Raw genomic sequence first — 19,582 nt, 5'->3', positions numbered from 1 at the left:
TGGACAACTATTTCAGTAAGGTACTTACTTCTTTATTAGCCAGAAATGATTTGAAGGCACAATGCAGAGCTGGTACTGTACATCGTTAATCAATAAACTAATTCTTATTTGCTGTATTATCTGACAGACAGTAAAGTGGTATGCGATATTATAGGCGTGACTATAGTATAGGATTGGTTTAAACTCCATGTTAAATAAAAATCTCCCTAAAGTTTTTCTAAGCCAATATTACACCAATGTTGAAGAAACTTCCTAAATTAACCTGATCGGAGGTACACAACACTCCCCCGCCTCTGGTCATGATCCGTTCAGCCCTTACCGAAAATCACATACCGGATTTTTAACAGGGTCATTAGCATTAGGAAAAAATATAATATTTATTGAGGATGAAGTTTTCATGGAAGGTCAAATTTGGAGTACAGTGGCAAGTCCCATCCTTGCATTGAGGTACATTTTCTGACCAATATCTCACGCCGGGTCCACAGTGTCTTAATGTAACCAAGATTGTGTTCCGACCCCAGTGCATCTCAGTGTAAACAAGCGTAATGGTAGGGTCGGTATCTTCTGGCACGACCCAATTAGCTCAAGATCTTGGCGTCGGATAAGAATGAGAATAGAGCGTCCATAAAGTGACCATTAGACTTGCCCCCTTTTGGACTGACTATGTTTGTGCAACAGTTCTGATTAAATGTATAATTTATCACTCTCACGTGTCAATAGAGAAACAAGGAGGTGCTAACTTTTTGTAGCATTTCTAACAATGCTAACATATTTTTCAACCCAATCTCAGAGTTCTATCTAAAACCGGGCCCAGCAACTAGGTTGCTCAGCAACTCAATAACACAGCTGGCTTGCTGTACCAAGCATAATAAGTGGTTGAGAACAAACCTAGGCAACTGTAGATATGTTGGTATTCAAGCTGAGCTTAATCAATAAATGCATACAGATAATTGTCTAACATGAAAAAATGGGTTGGTTGTTATCAGTGAGATGTTTCCGATTTGATAAGCCAATGAATGTGGTTTTGTAGCTGTAGATAGCTAGCTATCTAATGTAACGTTATACCAGTCAGACGAGAGCTAACGTTGGCTAGATCGCTAACCAACAAGCAAGGAAAGCGAGCTAGCTATTTTTTATATATAAGACTGACGTCATCTGTGTAAACTGCTGACCTATCCAGCTTGCAATGAGGAATCGGCCCAGAAGCGGCCCTCTTCCGGGGGGCCGGAACTGATTGAATCAGCCCGGAATCGGGTGTCGGACTGCCCAAAATCGGCCCAATTACATCAGGCCGTTTCAGCCGACTTTGCCGGCATCTTACCAGAATCCCCCCAGAAGCGGCCCGATGCAATTTTAAATAATACTATTATACGTTTTATCTATACAAATTATACCCATTCACAACTTTTTAAAATAATTTTATTTATCTATTTATTTATTTATTACCCCCTTTTCGTCATATCCAATTGTCTTGTCCCATCGCTGCAACTCCCGTACGGCCTCGGTAGAGGCGAAGGTCGAGAGCACCAATGTGTAGGAGGAAACACCGTACACCTGGTGACCGTGTCAGCATGCATGCGCCTGGCCCGCCACAGGAGTCGCTACAGCGCAATGGGACAAGGACATCCCGGCCGGCCAAACCCTCCCCTAACCCGGACGACGCAGGGCCAATTGTCGCGGGTCACTACTTCACAGGAGAGCCATTTGAATGTAAACTTTTTTTTAAATCAAAATGCGATTTTTAGCAGAAATGCCTTCTGAAACATGTGAACTTTCATGTGCCTTAACAACAAACGTGTATGCCATCTGTAAATACAAATACAATTGTTAAATTATGAGCCCAGTTGGTTAAGCCACAGAAAAAAAACAGCAATCTTCCTGCTAGCCATGATTGGCTGAGATAATGAGAGAGAGGAGTTCAGATTGGTCTGCCATACTCTAATTCCACTGATGCAGCTCCACTACATGATACATTTTTTTTTTTAAAGCCGAGTTCAACAGGATTACTGTCTATTTGAGCTGGTCAGTCTGTGTTGGTAATCCTGTCGAACTGGGCTTTAAAATAAAAATGTATCGTGTAGTGGAGCTGCATAAGTGTTGATCTCCACTTTCTGGAGGATCGAGTTTTGAAATCAGTGGAATTAGAGTATGATAGCTAAAGAGATGGAGAAAACACCTGTCTCTGGATTACATCTTCAAAATAAGGGCAACCGTGGAATGGCATCCGTGACAGGGAGACGTTTCCATCATGCCTGATGATGTATAGTCTAGCTAGCTATATTTTCAGATATTACACATTTCAAATTTTGACAAAGTGGTTTAATTTCAAGCTAAAGTGTACTGTTAGCTAGCTAGCTGACGATAGCTGGCTGGCTCCCTAGCAAATGTTACGTGTATGATGTTATTATTCGTATCCCAGAGCTGCTTGCATGGCTAGTTAGAGCCTAATGTTAGCTAGCTAACATTGAACCTGGTTGGTTAGGTCCCAGCTGATTCATGCAGGGTAGTAACGACATGATTTGGCACTATGTTCATTGTTGTTTAACTAGCAAACTTTAGATGGGTGGCTTGCTAGCTAACGTTACGTGACGTGTATGATCTTACACGTTGTTTACCTAGCTACCTAGCTACATGACTTAACAAAATGATCAATTTCAGGTGCTTTCGTAAATTCAGTCTGAGTACGCCAGAGCGCTGAATAACTGAATTTACGAACACACACCAGTTGAAAATGGCCGGTGTCAGTAAACGTCAGCAAAAAAGCGTAATGAAATTGTTGCCAGCAGAGCTGGTTAGGCTGTTTTCATGTTATCTAGAGGTAAACAAATCATTGGCCAGAGCGTCAAGTGTGTGCTCCGAGATCGAAACGAGATGGGTGGGGCTAAAGCTTAAGAGGGTGTGAACGATGCTGAATGGGTGTAGACAAAGAATAGCTCTTCACTCTAGGTACCAAAACATTCAAAGGCCATTTTTCAAAAGTGAGTACAAGTTTATCAACTTTCAAAGCATAATTACTTTCCCATTGTTCCTCAAAAATGTAGTGTATTATATACCATGTTGTAGTCTTTACTCTTCTCTAATGTAAAAAAAACACAATGTCAAATTTTGCTACTTAAGACCGATTTGAGCCAGTCGGTCACATATAAGAAAGATCAGGAAATGTAATTTTTTTTTAAAAACATGTAAAAACATGCACCCCTTATTTTTGTCACTAAACAGTCTCCATATATATACTTCCATTCATTTTTTCAACTGGTACTGGGGGACCTTCAGACGAGTCTTGTGAGGCCTGTGGGCGTCCTAGAGCAAAACAACCAACATGTTTGTGCGAGTCTCACCGTTACACAGAGGGGTCCTATAAGTGTGTAGCCCAAACTGAGCGGACGCTACAGACAGAAGTTGGCAGATCGGCTGTACCGACTTCAGACAAGACGCTTGTTGGGGCCGTAGAGCAAAACGGAGAACACCATCATGTTCGTGAGAGTCTCTTCTTTCCATAGAGTGGTCATAATAGTTTGGCCGCTAGAGACGATTTTGTGAGAAGACTGATTTTCTGGATGTTTCATGGTCTGACAAACGCTGCTCCATCTCTGTCACCTTTCACCACAAATGTGGAGGTTTTACATATATATCTCTAGCTCAAACTGACTGATTTCTATGGGGATTTTTTTAATGCTAATTAGATTTCCGCAGTGGCGCAGACATCGACCTTAGGGCGTTAAAGGGCTACAGCAAACAGAACAGGATTTAAACCAGCAACACTTGCAGTTATGCAAGCACATCACCTGTGGCATTAAGGCTGATCTTTTGGCAGAGGCCAAATTAAAGGTTACAATATCACTGCCAATATTTGAAGTTGAATGCGGTACAAATCACCTTATAGTGGGAGCACCAATTCTAAGACTATGAATTACAGGAGGCTGTTTGAGAAGGTTTGAATCCTAAGCAACCTGCATACACATTGTTTGAAGTACAATAGACCATCATAGCTACTGTAGTAGGTCAAAGCTGTTTGCTGAAAAACCTTGGTATAGCATGGGTAGAGTAGGCATTGTGGTGCTCATGTGAATTTCCTTTCTTTTTCGGGGTCAGAGCAATGTCTACTTCTCACTTAAAACATTGTTTAAAATTAAGAATTATTTACATTTTGTATTTGTGTCTTTAATCTGTTCTATCAATTCAATCTGTATTGTAAAATATAAACATGTCGATAGATAAACCTTTGAGTCTAACATTTGGCAAGTCTTAAAGACTTTGTCTGGATGCTGTATGTCTGGTTGAGAAGATGCCATATAACCAGATTACAACCAGATAAAGCCATTTTGTTTCGTTCCAATACATTTTTGTTATCTGGTCAGATTATACTTCTCTGGTTGTTTAAAAGACGTTAGCAAAACTTCATCAGACTAGGGCGTCATAAAAGACAGCATAATGACGTAATCGCAAACAGTTTTTCCCACTGGATTGACATCTACAAAGAAACGGCATTTTCCCTTTTAAACCAAAAAGAAAATAAACAATTTTGGAAAAACACAAAAAACTTCAATGTTCCATTTGTGAGGGCGACATTTTTGTTCACTTTTGTTCATATTTCTTCAAGTGATTCACATCACTGTGATTTATTTTCCAATCTGCTCTCAGTAATAAAATAAGACATTACACAATTTTTTCACTTATCGTTAAAGTTGACCTACATCATGCTACACTTGTCATTACATTCTGTTAAAATATAATGATATTGTCTCTGTTCACATTTTACATACTATGTAGATTATATATTTATGGCATAGACATATGTCATATTATGGTATTATTCTAGCTGTTTTCAGATATTGTACTATTTATATAGTGTTTTGCCATAAGTCTAAGTACATACAATATTATTATGTATTCTTTAAATTATGGAATCAGAATTTGTGATGCAATCTTGCAAGATAACCGTTTATTCTAATCTAGACGTGGCATGTGCAAATTCACTTTAAGCCTATCTGCCAAATGATCTGTCAGGTCTGTAACTTATCATGCAAGAATTGGTTCTTACCATGCCTCATCACAGAACTTACTTGAGTTGTCCTGAATGTGTCATTACAAGTTTTTTTAAGATGCAAAAACTACTGTATGCCAAATAAATCTGTGGTGTGTCAAAGAGGAAGAGTTGTCTCTCATTTAAGGATAATAGTGAATTAATGACTATGATTTTATGTTTCAATGTATTTCTGATAGGAACTAAAACAACCTTTCAAAAACCGCACAGCATGAAAGAAGGGGCATCCCTATATTGTCTATTGACAAAAAGGAAGCAGAAGTTGTCTTTTCTCTCTGGCTTGTCATTCTTTTCCCAACTCACACATACATTAGTAAGCAACACATGTACCGTACTAAAGAATGAGACAGGAGACTTTGTTAAAAATATCCAGGTCAACTGTCTGTAAATGGTGCATCATCATGCAAACCATGCAAAAAAAATTAAATGTATTTATATAAAAAAATAAGTATTACAAAAAATGACAGTATTTATAAGTACCATTCAAAATTGTTTTCTTTTTCCTGAAACCTGAACATTGCAGGGTCTACGACATAAAATTGCATGCGGTACATGCAGTGCGGTTTGCTTTGCAGCGATAAAGGTTGGGTGTATATATTTATATTAATGCTATATTTATTTTTCATCTTAACGTTATGTATGTTGTGATGAGTGCGCTGTACTGTACAAAGTCTGTTATCTATTCAAACGGTGTCTTTCCTTTTCGTGTGTGTACGCAGTCTTGAGACCTTAGCTTTCTCTGGGCCATTGGGTCACACAACGAGTGTAGGGTGTAAACCAAATTGACTCAGCTTTCAGAGTCAATTACATCCGGATTGAATTGGGGTCACCCAAAATAATTGACGTGCCGATTGAACTCGCACATGAGGTTGAGTTCAGTGATGTCCGTTTAACCCAAAGACAATTGGCTTTTAGAGGCATGGGTTTAGGGGCTTAAGGTTGTCAATTTGACTGAAACTAAATAAGGTTGGTGAAGAGGTGTAAGATTAAGGAATAAAAATGAGGTGCGACTCAGGGCGGTGTGTTCCATACAGAATCAGGGAAGCCCTCTCCTGTGGATGACATGGGGAGTTGCCCCCCACCCCCGCTGGGCGTGAAGGGTTCCGTGTCTGTGTCTGTCTCCCCCTCTGCCAGGTAACGGCTGTCCTGCAACCTTCCCGACCCCCCTGCTGTCCCCAGCGTGGGGTCCTCCCTATCCTCGCGCTCCCCCGATATACTGAACCCGCTGGGTGAGCGCTCCAGCTCCTCGTGGTTCACAGAGAGCATGGATAGCGGCGAAGTGTCCGTCACCGCTCTCTGCCCCATGGTCCTGCCCAGCCCCAGCGTGAGGTGCTCCGTGTAGGGACTTTGTGGCCCATGCCCTCCATCCCGTCCAGCCACCTGGGTGTCCACGAGTGAGCTGATGGGGAGTACGTTGGGCCGCTCTGTGTAGGTAGGTATCGGGGCTAGGTGGTGGCCAGGTGGGACTTGATGGTCAGGGGGGATGTAGCCACCCCCAGGCAGCCCCAGTCCCCCAACTCCTTCCGCCCCTCCAGCTGCAGCACTGGGCTCCCTGCGATAGCTGTAGTAAGGCATCACTTTGCTCACAGGCACCTGGTAGGACATTTTGGGGCATGTCTCGGTGTAGTTGAAGAAGACCCGGCGGATCTCAGTGTAGCCACAGCCCTCCTTGCCGTCAGAGCCCGTGTTGCCTGTCACATGGTCAAGGGGCTCCGTGGTCATGTGGGCGGCGCCGGCCGAGTCCACCTGAAGGTGCTCAGTGTGCTGGATGTGCATGTCCACCAGAAAGTCCAGCTTCTTCTCCATGTCCTCCACCTGAGACCACACAACAGTTACTCACCTACATACTGGAACTACTACAATCCTACACTCTTAGAAAAAAGGGTTCCAAAAGGGTTCTACTGAGGGATAGGGTTCTACAAAGGTCAATTTTCAGCTGAAGACCCCTTTCTTGGAGACGAGGGTTCCTTGTAAGGCAAAGGGTTCTACCTGGAATCTTTTTCATTCTAATAACTATTTTTGGAAGAAGGGGTTCTTTGATGCTTCTTTGGAAGGATAGAAGGGTTCGACATATACATATTTTTTTCTCTTTTAAATAGTGCCTGAGCATTAGTGCCTGAGCATCAGTGCCTGAGCATCAGTGCTTGAGCATCAGTTTCTGAGCATTAGTGCCAATCTGATATGTTTACAAAGATAGGTGTGAGAATGTTTTAAAACTATACCTATATGGGACTTTTTGTGCATGCTTCTGGTATTCCCTTAATCATTTTACATATACAGTACTGACATAGTTGATATCTTTGCCATGATTTATGTCTTTCAAATTAGTATTTTATTTTGCAGAGAGTAGAGTATGAGTCAACCAGCAGTGTATTGTATGGTACACAGCAAATTGGCCAATTTGACATTGTGTTGATTTTTCTATCTAACATTTCTAGTGTTGATTCAGAAGTTAAATTAATTTAACACAGTGGTGTAAAATATTCCCAGTGTTGGTGTTAGAGATTCTCCGGTACTTTTGTATACTTTTTAGCCAGTAGTTTTGAAAGTAGCGCTCACGAGCTAAAAGTGGCCACTAAAAATTGCATACTACATCACATATGTGCCATTGCATTCTCTTTCGCTCTACTGTGTGTGCATCTTGCTAGCTGTCACTCAAATGGCAAGTGGCTGAACCTCATTGGCTGGAACTCTAATTGCTATGAGGCTGGCGCACGTGGGGCGACAATTTAAGGGAAAATGGTGCTGTACAGCTTCCAGTAAACAGTCACTTTTAAACTAGGGATAGCTCATGCTCATAGATCACGTATGTATGAACTACACATTGACACATCCAGCCAAAAGCGTGAGGTTTAAAAAATACTTACTAGTCGCCAAAGTTCCAGAGCATGTCTTTAATAGCCAGAGTTGAGTGTGTAATTTAGTGTAATTTTTACTCTTTGCAGAGTAAAACTCTCAAACAATCGCCCATCACAATCGTATTGCTCTATTGTAGGTTGATTTTCAGAATTGTTTGTTTCAAAATCTGTGTTTTTGCATGTACATTGAGTGGTTGATTAATCTTATGCTACAATAAATAAAAAAATACTCTAAACTAATCGAATCTCTTAATAGTTGGACTTACTGCACCCGCTACTGAGATGGTTGTTCCAGTTTAGATGAGTTAGGTAGTCTCATTACTCCAGCCTCTCTACCCCGGCAGTTATTCTGAAAGCAGGTTGCGGGTGATTAAAATGTCCAATTGTTGGATATCCTCACTCAGGCTGGATTCTAATAGGAATAACATATCACTTCGCAAGCCAGCATAATGTGACTTGCAGGCATGATATGGCCTGTAAACCAGGAGTTTCCTCACACAACTGTGTTAGGGTACAACAAGGCCATCAAAGAAAGGCCTTATGATATGTTATAGATTGTCACAATTAGTTAAATTTTAAAGGCTAATAAGGCTGTTGGAACCCTACACGGAGGGTTCAAGGAAGAACCCTTCAAAGATGAAAGGGTTCTCGGAAAGGACCCTTCATAGGGTTCTAGGAAAAACCTTTAGATGATAAAAGGGTTATTGGTAGAACCCTTCATAGAAGATTCTATGTAGAACAATTTACCTACGGTTATTTGAAAAACCCTCTGCAAAGGGTTCTAAATAGCACCAAAAAGGGTGTGGAACACCAAAATGATGTGGAACACCGAAATGGAACACCAAAATGTTCCATATGCACAAAAAGCTTATTTCTCTCATTTGTTTACATCCCTGTTAATTAGCATTTCTCTTTTGCCAAGATAATCCATCCACCTGACAGGTGTGGCATATCAAGAACCTTGTGCTGGGGACAAAAGGCCACTAAAATGTGCAGTTTTGTCACATGCCACAGATGTCTCAAGTTTTGAGAAAGTGTACAATTGGCATGCCGACTGCAGGAATGTCCACCAGAGCTGTTGCCAGAGAATTTAATATTATTTTCTCCATTTCTCTACCATCAGTTTCATCAGCTGTCCAGATGGCTAAGACCAGCCACCTGGACAGCTGATGAAACTGAGGAGTATTTCGGTCTGCAATAAAGCCCTTTTGTGGGGTAAAACTCATTTTGATTGGCTGGGCCTGGCTCCCCAGTGAGTGAGCCTGGCTCCCCAGTGAGTGAGCCTACTCCCTCCCAGGTCCACCCATGGCTGCGCCCCTGCCAATCATGTAAAATACATAGATTAGGGCCTAATGAATTTATTTCAATTGTTATTTGATTTGTTATTTTATTGTATTCATGTTTTTTTTATCTTTACATGTTTTATTTAATTTCAAAACATTTGTATTATATTTATTTAATTGTAAATATTATTTTTTTACTTTAGTTTATTCAGTAAATATTTTCTAAACTCTATTTTCTTTAAACTGCATTGTTTTTGTAAGTAAACATTTCACGGTAAGGTCTACATCTGTTGTATTCGGTGCATGTGACAAATAACATTTGATTTGATTTCCCTATTTGAACTATAACTCAGTAAAAAAAATGAAATTGTTGCATGTTGTGTTTAAAATTTTGTTCAGTATAAATGGATTATTGTCTACCTGCCTCTCAATTTCCCTACCTATCTGCAATCCAATGTCCCAAAAATCTACATTTCCTAACCTTCTCCTTCCATTAATTTGGAATTGTGTTACATGAGACCACTTTTGAGGTCTGAAAACCTCTGACAAACTTTGATTTTGGAGAGTATTGTCCCCTTACATGTTGTTTTAAAATCATTGCAAGAATGTTTCAGATGAACTGCATGTTCACTCATTAGATGGATCTCCAATTGAAAGTGTTCCCGCATATAAATAATTAGGCATTTGGATTGATATGGATTTGACGTTTAAAAAAAACATATAGATGAGCTGGTTAAGAAGCTAAGATTTAAAGTTGGCTTTTTCTACAGAAACAGATCCTTTCTCTAAGCAGTAGGAAGCAGATTATTCAGTCAACCTTTTGATCTTTTCCTGATTATGATGACATTATTTATCAAAGTGCAGCTGCTACTACTCTTAAACCCTTGGATGCCATCTACCATCGTGCCCTTTGTTTTGTTACATTTACATTTTTACATTTTAGTCATTTAGCAGACGCTCTTATCCAGAGCAACTTACAGTAGTGAATGCATACATTTAATTTCATGCATTTTCTTTTTTTTTGTACTGCCCCCCCCGTGGGAATCGAACCCACAACCCTGGCACACCATGCTGGCGTTGCAAACACCATGCTCTACCAACTGAGCCACAGGGATTACAGACAGGTGACTGTTTTGATACTCATCACTGCATCCTGTATCAAAAGGTTGGCTGGACTTCGCTAAAGACCTGTAGATTTCTACATTACTCCCTTTTTATTTACAAGGTCCTACTTTATAACTTCCATCTTACCTAACTGTGCTGTTGAAGTATAGACACCTGAGTTGCCTAACCTGTTCACAGGATTGGTTAACTCTTGAGGTTCCTAGGGTCTCCACCGAGCTAGGTAAATCTGCTTTGAGTTTAAAGCCCCGTATTGCTAGAACAATATTCTAAATACATTTAATCAACGTTCTGGTGCCGTTCGGGCAGTTTAGAGTATTGATTGGGGACTTATTTGTGGAGGAATGTAACTGTTTTTGCAGGTGATTTATAATGTTTTACTTGTGTTTCCCATGACAGTGTTTTAAAAAAAATGCATATGCATATTTTGGGTATAATATGTATATGTGTTGTATTGTGCAGGGCACATCTGAATAAGAGACATAGGTCTCAGGAGCACAACTGGAGAAAAAGGATTGAACATGGACTGATAAGGCATTTTCTGTACATTAATGTACCTGTCTCTCCACTCGGACAAATCTACCCATCATGCTTTGGTCTTGGTCAGCATCTGGAATGGATGCTTTGGCTAGATAGGACTCATGCCTGCAACACATTTAGGGATTAATACAGTTTGATCAGAGCAATGCAGTACAAGACGCAAGCACCACACATTAGTATAAAAAATGCAAAATTGTATGACGGTGGGGCAATGTTTTGACAGAAAATGACTTTTGCAGTCAGACCTTGGTGACTGTTGAGTTGGAAAGGCAAATGGGTTCTGTTTGTTCTGGCTCTTCTTATGTTTCGGGGTCAGAGGGGCACCAGGGGCGAGGATCATGTCTATTCTGAAAAGAAGAAAAACAAGAACAGATAACATTAGTATGAACAGATATTGTGATATGGTTTTAAAAAAATAACAATAACGAGGCTATGTACAGGGGGTACCGGTACCGAGTCAATGTGCGGGGGTACAGGTTAGTCGAGGGGTAAAGTGAGTATGCAAAGATATTAAACAGCAAGTAGCAGCAGTGGAAAAAACAAAGGGGGGGGGGGCCATCAATGTAAATAGTCCGGGTGGCCATTTGATTAATTGTTCAGCAGTCTTATGGGAGCCTTTTGGTCGAAGGCTTGGAGCTCCGGTACCGCTTGCCGTGAGGTAGCAGAGAGAACAGTCTATGACTTGGGTGACTGGAGTATTTGACTATTTTTTGGGCCTTCCTGTAATGAAGACGCTGGGAGTCGAGAAGTAGGTGGTAAGTTTAATATAACAAGTAACATAAACTCAGCAAAAAAAGAAACAGGTCTTTTTCAGGACCCTGTCTTTCAAAGATAATTCGTAAAATTCCAAAATAACTTCACAGATCTTCATTGTAAAGGGTTTAAATGTAAAAGGTTTAAATGTTCATTAATTGTTCAACGAACTATAAACAATTAATGAACATGCACCTGTGGAACGGTCGTTAAAGACACTAACAGCTTACAGACGGTATGCAATTAAGGTCACAGTTATGAAAACTTAGGACACTAAAGAGGCCTTTCTACTGACTCTGAAAAACACCAAAAGAAAGATGCCCAGGGTCCCTGCTTATCTGCGTGAACGTGCCTTAGGCATGCTGCAAGGAGGCATGAGGACTGCAGATGTGGCCAGGGCAATAAATTGCAATGTCCGTACTGTGAGAGGCCTAACACAGCGCTACAGGGAGACAGGACAGACAGCTGTTCGTCCTCGCAGTGGCAGACCACATGTAACAACACCTGCACAGGATCGGTACATCTGAACATCACACCTGCGGGACAGGAACAGGATGGCAACAACAACTGCCCGAGTTACGCCAGGAATGCACAATCCCTCCCAAGACCGGTTGTTAGTAAACCGGTGACATCGAACACCAGAGGGGAGGAGCGGGAATAGACGTGACAGTACCGCCCCCCCCCCGATGCACACCTCCAGCCGCAGGACGACGCCGGCCAGAGGAACAGCCCAAGACGAGGAGCGGGCAGTGAAGATGGAAATCACGGATGATGTTGGGATCCAGAATGTCCTCAGTCGGAACCCCACAACGCTCCTCTGAATCATACCCCTACCAGTCCACCAGGTACTGTCACGTCTACAATTTTTTGAGGATCTGGGGACCCATGCCAAATCTTTTCAGTTTCCTGAGGGGGAAAAGTTGTTGTCATGCCCTCTTCACGATTGTCTTGGTGTGTTTGGACCATGATAGTTTGTTGGTGATGTTGACACCAAGGAACTTGAAACTCTCGACCCCCTCCACGACAGCCTGTCGATGTTAATGGGGGCCTGTTCGGCCCGCCTTTTCCTATAGTCCACGATCAGCTTCGTCTTGCTCACATTGCGGGAGAGGTTGTTGTCCTTGCACCACACTGCCAAGTCTCTGACCTCCTTCCTACATGCTGTCTCATCGTTGTCTGTGATCAGGCCACTGTTGTGTCATCAGAAAACTTAATGACGGTGTTGGAGTCGTGTTTGGCCATGCAGTCGTGGGTGAACAGGGAGTACAGGAGGGGTCTAGGGTTTCCGGGATGATGATGGTGTTGATGTGAGTCATGACCAGCCTTCAAAGCACTTCATGGCTACCGACGTGAGTGGTAACCATTTAGGCAATTTACCTTTGCTTTCTTGGGCACCACAGGGACTATGGTGGTCTACTTGAAACATGTAGGTGTTACAGACTCGATCAGGGAGAGTTTGAAAATATCAGTGAAGACACTAGCCAGTTGGTCCGCGCATGCTTTGAGTACACGCCCTGGTAATCCATCCGGATCAGGGTTTTTTTTACCCCCTTTTTCTCCCCATTTTGTGGTATCCAATTGGTAGTTACAGTCTTGTCTCATCGCTGCAACTCCCGTAAGGACTCGGGAGAGGTGAAGGTCGAGAGCCATGTGTCCTCTGAAACACGACCCAACCAAGCCGCACTGCTTCTTGACACAATGCCCACTTAACCCGGAAAACCAGCCGCATCAATGTGTCGGAGGAAACACCGTACACATGCCGACCGTGTCAGCGTGCACTGCGCCCGGCCCGCCACAGGAATCGCTAGTGCGCGATGTGACAAGGACATCCCTGCCGGCCAAACCCTCCCCTAACCCGGACGACGCTGGGACAATTGTGCGCCGCCCCATGGGTCTCCCGGTCACGGCCAGCTGCGACAGAGTCTGGACTCGAACCCAGAATCTCTAGTGGAGTCCCCAAGGCTTTTTGAAAGTTCAGTGGTGTAAAATACTTAAGTAAAAATACTTTAAAGTACTACTTAAATAGGTAATTTGGTAATTTTTACTTTACTATTTATATTTTTGTTAACTTTAACTTTTTTTTTTACATTCCTAAAGAAAATAATGTACTTTTTACTCCATACATTTTCCCTGACACCCAAAAGCACTAGTTACATTTTGACAGAAAAATAGTCTGATTCAAACCCTTATCAAGAGAACATCCCTGGTCATCCCTCCTGCCTCTGATCTGGTGGACTCACTAAACACAAATGCTTAGTTTTTTAAATTATGTCTGAGTGTTAGTGTGCCCCTAACGATCCCTCAACATTTTTTTTTTTAATTGTGCTGTCTGGTTTGCTTAAAATAAGAAATTTGAAATGGTTTATACTTTTCCTTTTGATACGCAAGTACATTTTAGCAATTCCATTTACTTTTAATAGTTAAGTATATTTCAAACCAAATACTTTTACACTTTTACTCAAGTAGGATTTTACTTGGTGACTTTTACTTTTACTTGAGTCATTTTCTTTTAAGGTATCTTTACTTTTACTCAAGTATGACAATTGAGTACTTTTTCCACCACTGTGAATGTTGACTTATTAAAAGGTCTTGCTCACATCGGCTATGGAAAGTGTGATCATACAGTCATCCTGAACAGCTGGTGCATAAAAGACGTTTAGCTTGTCTGGTAGGCTCACGTCACTGGGCAGCTCGTGGGTTTCCCTTTGTAGTCTGTAATAGTTTGCAAGCCCTGCCACACCCGACGAGAAACAGAGCAGGTGTAGTCGGTGTCGTGCCTGGACTATCATTAAATGTGAATACTTGTTTATATCAAATCAGTTCTCTAGGTTTAATTAAACAAATAATGTAAACATTAATTAACTAGGAAGTCGGGGCACCACAGAAAATGTTGAGATTAAAAAGTTACAATTTTCCAAATATAACTTCAGATATTTTAATATCTGATCAATTAGTCTTCTATTAATGATTTATTACCTCATCCGTTCTCATTCCATGCGTCGTAAAATTCTTAGTTATCTGCACGAACCGTAGTTTCCATAATGAATCAGCAATATACAAATTGGCTTAATTATTTATTTACTAACTAACTAATCACAGAAATACATTAACAAACAAACAGTAGATATTGGTTAGGGCTAAGCCGATATGACGGCTTGGTAGACAAACGAAAGGGGTGGGGACTGAGAAAGCGGGAAAGACTAAATGGATTCACTACACACAGTGGATAATTATAACCATTGAAATGCTAATCCTTTGCACATGAACGGCAGCAGCTCATTCGAGAATAATTGCAATGTATATATATATATGTATATATGTATATATATATGTATATATATATGTATATGTATATATATATATATGTATATATATATATATATGTATATATATATATATATAGTATATATATATATATGTATATATATATATGTATATATATATATATATATATTTTATGTATATATATATATGTATGTATATATATATATGTGTATATATATATATATATATATATATATATATATATATATGTATATATTTAATAAAGTATATGTATATATATATATATATATATATATATATATATATATATATATATATATATTATATATATATATATTTACACCCGTATGTCGTTGTTGTCTTCTCTGTGGAATCCTCAATCGTCCTGTAGAGTTCAGAGTCTCTTGTTAACTTTCCCAGAAATCACAATGTCTTTCGTGGTTGTGTTAGGATGGATACTTTTGGCGGTTGTCGGTATACTCGTTCTAGACTTACGTAACTTCTAAGATTTGCTCTTATTCTGTAGTCATCAACAGTCTTAGAGTTTAACCATTTCCAGTCGTGCAGCCAAAACTACAGCTGTATGGTGTCCAATGGCCTATAGAATTGTAGCCATTCCAATGTGGGAACTCTGTCCCGGCGTTCTCTGACTTAACCATTCGAGACGTCCGGCTTACCGTGGGTCTCTTTGGCATGAAATATACATTTCGTCACGGGTGGTTTTATACTCTGGTGTAAAAAAGGGCAGTTCCATGACGCCGATGTAATGTCTATGCTCACGTGGGTGTGGTTACTGACTTGATTTTATATTGGTTTTAACTTTATATGAAAACCTAAATAAGAAAATATGGGTTAACATCACATCTTTTCACAAATTTAATCACATACGTTTCACAATATTTAGATGTAAACCTGACAGCTGGGACATGTACACTAAGAGATACAGTTGTGTTGTTCTCCTGTCCTTCCCTGATGTCACAGAACAAAACAACTTTGACAGGATTGTTCTTTAATTACCCACGGACCAATCCCACATTCTCAAAAGTAGCAATATTGTTTAGTCCTCCCATTTCGGGGATTAGGAGTTTTGAACTAAGAGAAGCTCTTTGTTCTGGTAGACTCTCCCTCAATACTGCATGGCAGTTTATACCAGGTATTTATGACCTGTCGTAAAGTCATAAAACTGTGTAGAGAGAGGGTGGGGGGTGGGCTATGTTTCTCCCCCCATGGCATGTCATGACATAGGATTCAATCTTAGTGCTGTAATGACACTTTGCATGTTTGATGGTTTGCCTGAGGGCGTAGCAGGATTTCTTACAGTGAGGGACAAAAGTGCAAATCAATTTATAACATTTTTGACATGCGTTTTTCTGGATTTTTTTGTTGTTATTCTGTCTCTCACTGTTCAAAAAAACCTACCATTAAAATTATAGACTGATCATTTCTTTGTCAGTGGGCAAACGTACAAAATCAGCAGGGGATCAAATCTTTTTTTCCCTCACTGTTTAAGTGTCCTTGAGAGCGGCAGCTCTAGCCTTTAGTTTGGTGAAGTATGTTTCTGTGTATGTTGTGGCTTCTGGTTGGGATATGTACGTACGGTCACTGTGGGGATGACGTAGTCAAAGCACTTATTGATGAAGCCGGTGACTGAGGTCGTATACTCCTCAATGCCATTGAATCAATCCCGGAACATATTCCAGTCTGTGCTAACAAAACAGTCCTTTAGCATAGCATCCACGCCGTCTGACCACTTCCATATTGAGCTTCCACACTGGTACTTCCTGCTTTAGTTTTTGCTTGTAAGCAGGAATCAGGAGGATAGAATTATGGTCAGATTTGCCAAAATGAGGGCGAGGGAGAGCTTTGTATGCATCTCTGTGTGTGGAGTGAAGGTGGTCTAGAGTTTTTTTCCCTCTGGTTACACGTGACATGCTGGTAGAAATTAGGTGAAACGGATTTAAGTTTGCCTGCATTGAAGTCCCGGGCCACTAGGAGCAACACTTCTGGATGAGAATTTTCTTGTTTGCTTATGGCCTTTATAGAGTTGGTTGAGTCCGGTCTTAGTGCCAGCATCGGTTTGTAGTGGTAAATAGACAGCTACGAACAATATAGACCAACTCTCTTTGTAGATAGTGCAGTCTACAGCTTATCATAAGGTACTCTACCTCAGGCGAGCAATACCTCGAGACTTCTTTAATATTAGACATCGCGCACCAGCTGTTATTGACAAATAGACACACACCCCCGCCCCTCGTCTTACCAGACGTAGCTTCTCTGTCCTGCCGATGCATGGAAAACCCAGCCAGCTCTATATTATCCATGTCGTCATTCAGCCACGACATGGTGAAACATAAGATATTTAATGTCCCGTTGGTAAGATAGTCTTAATCGTAGATCCTCCAGTTGATTTTCCAACGATTGCATTAGTACAGACGGTAGTAGAGGTTTACTCACTGGCCAACAAAACTTTACAAGGCTCCCTAACCTCTGACCCCTTTTTCTCCGTCTTTTCTTCACGTGAATGATGAAAATTTGGGTCTGGTCTGAAGAAAGTAGTATATCCTTCGCGTCGAACTCAATAAAGAAAAATCTTCGTCCAGTTCGAGGTGAGTAATCGCTCTTCTGATGTCCAGAAGCTCTTTTCGGTCATAAGAGACGGTAGTAGCAACATTATGATCACAACAAAATGGCGCCGACAGAGAGGGCTGCCGTGCTTCTAGCTCTTAGGAAACTTTGCAGTATGTTGTTTTTTTCATGTATTATTTCTTACATTATTAGCCCAGAACTTTTTGGGTGTTATTACGTACAACCGTGAAGAACTATTGGATATCAGAGTGGCGGTAACTCACCAGCACTACGACCAGGAATACGACTTTCCCGAAGCGGATCATTTGTTCTCACCCCCCAGGGAGCCACCGACGCGTCCAAGGACTGTGGGCTCTCCTTCTTCGTGGCCAACGTGAGTAAGACATTTAAGTGTGTTAACCCTAGCCCCGTCCTCAGAGCATGCGCAGACCAGCTGGATGGTGTGTTTACGGACATGTTCAATCTCTCCCTATCCCAGTCTGCTGTCCTTACATGCTTCAAGATGTACCCAAGAAAGCAAAGGTAACTGAACTAAATGACTATCTGTCACTTCTGTCATCATGAAGTGCTTTGAGAGACTAGTCAAGGATCATATCACCTCTACCTTACCGGTCACCCTAGACCCACTTCAATTTGCTTACCACCCCAATAGATCCACAGACAATGCAATTGTCATCGCACTGCAGACTGCCCTATCCCATCTGGACAAGAGAAATACCTATGTAAGAATGTTGTTCATTGACTATAGCTCAGCATTCAGCACCATAGTAGCCTCCAAGCTCATCATTAAGCTTGAGGCCCTGGGTCTGAACCCCACCCTGTGCATCTGGATTTTGGACTTCCTGATGGGCCGCCACCAGGTGGTGAAGGTAGGAAACAACGCGTCCACTTCGCTGATCCTCAACACTGGGGCCCCTGAAGGGTGCGTGCTCAGACCCCTTCTGTACTCCCCGTTCACCCATGACTGCGTGGCCAAGCATCCCTCCAACTAAATCATCAAGTTTGCAGATGACACAACAGTATTAGGCTTGATTACGAACAATGACGAGACAGGGTACAGGGAGGAGGTGAGGGCTCTGGGAGTGTGGTGCCAGGAAAATAACCTCTCACTCAATGTCAACAAAACAAAAGGAGATGATTGTGGACTTCAGGAAACAGCAGAGGGAGCACCCCCCATCCACATCGATGGGACCGCAGCGGAGAAGGTAGAAAGCTTCAAGTTCCTCGGTGTACACATCACTGACAAACTGAAATGGCCCACCCACACAGACAGTGTAGTGAAGAAGGTGCAACAGCACCTCTTCAACCTCAGGAGGCTGAAGAAATTTGTCTTGGCACCTAAAACCCCCACAAACCTTTACAGATGCACAATTGAGAGCATCCTGTCGGGCTCTATCACCGCCTGGTACGGAACCTGCACCGCCCGCAACCGCAGGGCTCTCCAGAGGGTGGTGCGGTCTGCCCAACACATTACCGTGGGCACACTACCTGCCCTGCAGGACACCTACAGCACCCGATGTCACAGGAAGACCAAAAAGATGCTCAAGGACAACAACCACCCGAGCCACTGTCTGTTCACCCCGCTATCATCCAGAAGGCGAGGTCAGTACAGGTGCATCAAAGCTGGGACCGAGAGACTGAAAAACAACTTCTATCTCAAGGTCATCAGACTGTTAAATAGCCATCCCTAGCACATTAGAGGCTGCTGCCCATATACATAGATTTGAAATCACTGGCCACTTTAATAAATGAAACACTAGTCACTTTAATAATGCTTACATATTTTGCATTACTCATTTCATACGTATATACTGTATTCTATTGTATCTTAGTCAATGCGGCTCTGACATTACTCCTCCATATATTTATATATTCTTAATTCCATTACTTTACTTAGATTTGTGTGTATTGGGTATATGTTTCGAAACTTTTAGATATTACTTGTTATATACTACTACACTGTCAGAGCTAGAAACACAAGCATTTCGCTACACCCGCAATAACATCTGCTAAACACGTGCATGTGACCAATAAAATGTGATATGTACAAAATAAGTTACAAACAATACGAAAAAACAAACAAAATAGCATAGTTGGTTAGGAGCCTGTAA

At 41.4% G+C, this 19,582-nt stretch overlaps 1 protein-coding gene across 1 annotated transcript in view; it reads right to left on the bottom strand.

Moving 5' to 3' along the window:
* Nucleotides 1-2,506: 2,506 nt before the first annotated feature.
* Nucleotides 2,507-19,582, bottom strand: part of kcnq3 (potassium voltage-gated channel, KQT-like subfamily, member 3) — a 170,884-nt gene continuing 153,808 nt past the window's right edge. Inside the window, exons 14-16 of the mRNA XM_045693793.1 lie at nucleotides 11,093-11,194; nucleotides 10,865-10,952; nucleotides 2,507-6,859 (exon numbers count right to left, since the gene is read on the bottom strand). Coding sequence (XP_045549749.1) covers nucleotides 6,056-6,859; nucleotides 10,865-10,952; nucleotides 11,093-11,194 — 994 coding nt within the window. The 3' untranslated portion in view covers nucleotides 2,507-6,055. The remainder of the gene's footprint in view (nucleotides 6,860-10,864; nucleotides 10,953-11,092; nucleotides 11,195-19,582) is intronic.

The sequence above is a fragment of the Salmo salar genome, chromosome ssa14, assembly GCF_905237065.1.
Source record: "Salmo salar chromosome ssa14, Ssal_v3.1, whole genome shotgun sequence".
NCBI classification, from domain to species: domain Eukaryota; kingdom Metazoa; phylum Chordata; class Actinopteri; order Salmoniformes; family Salmonidae; genus Salmo; species Salmo salar.
This window is presented reverse-complemented; position numbering and strand designations above follow the sequence as displayed.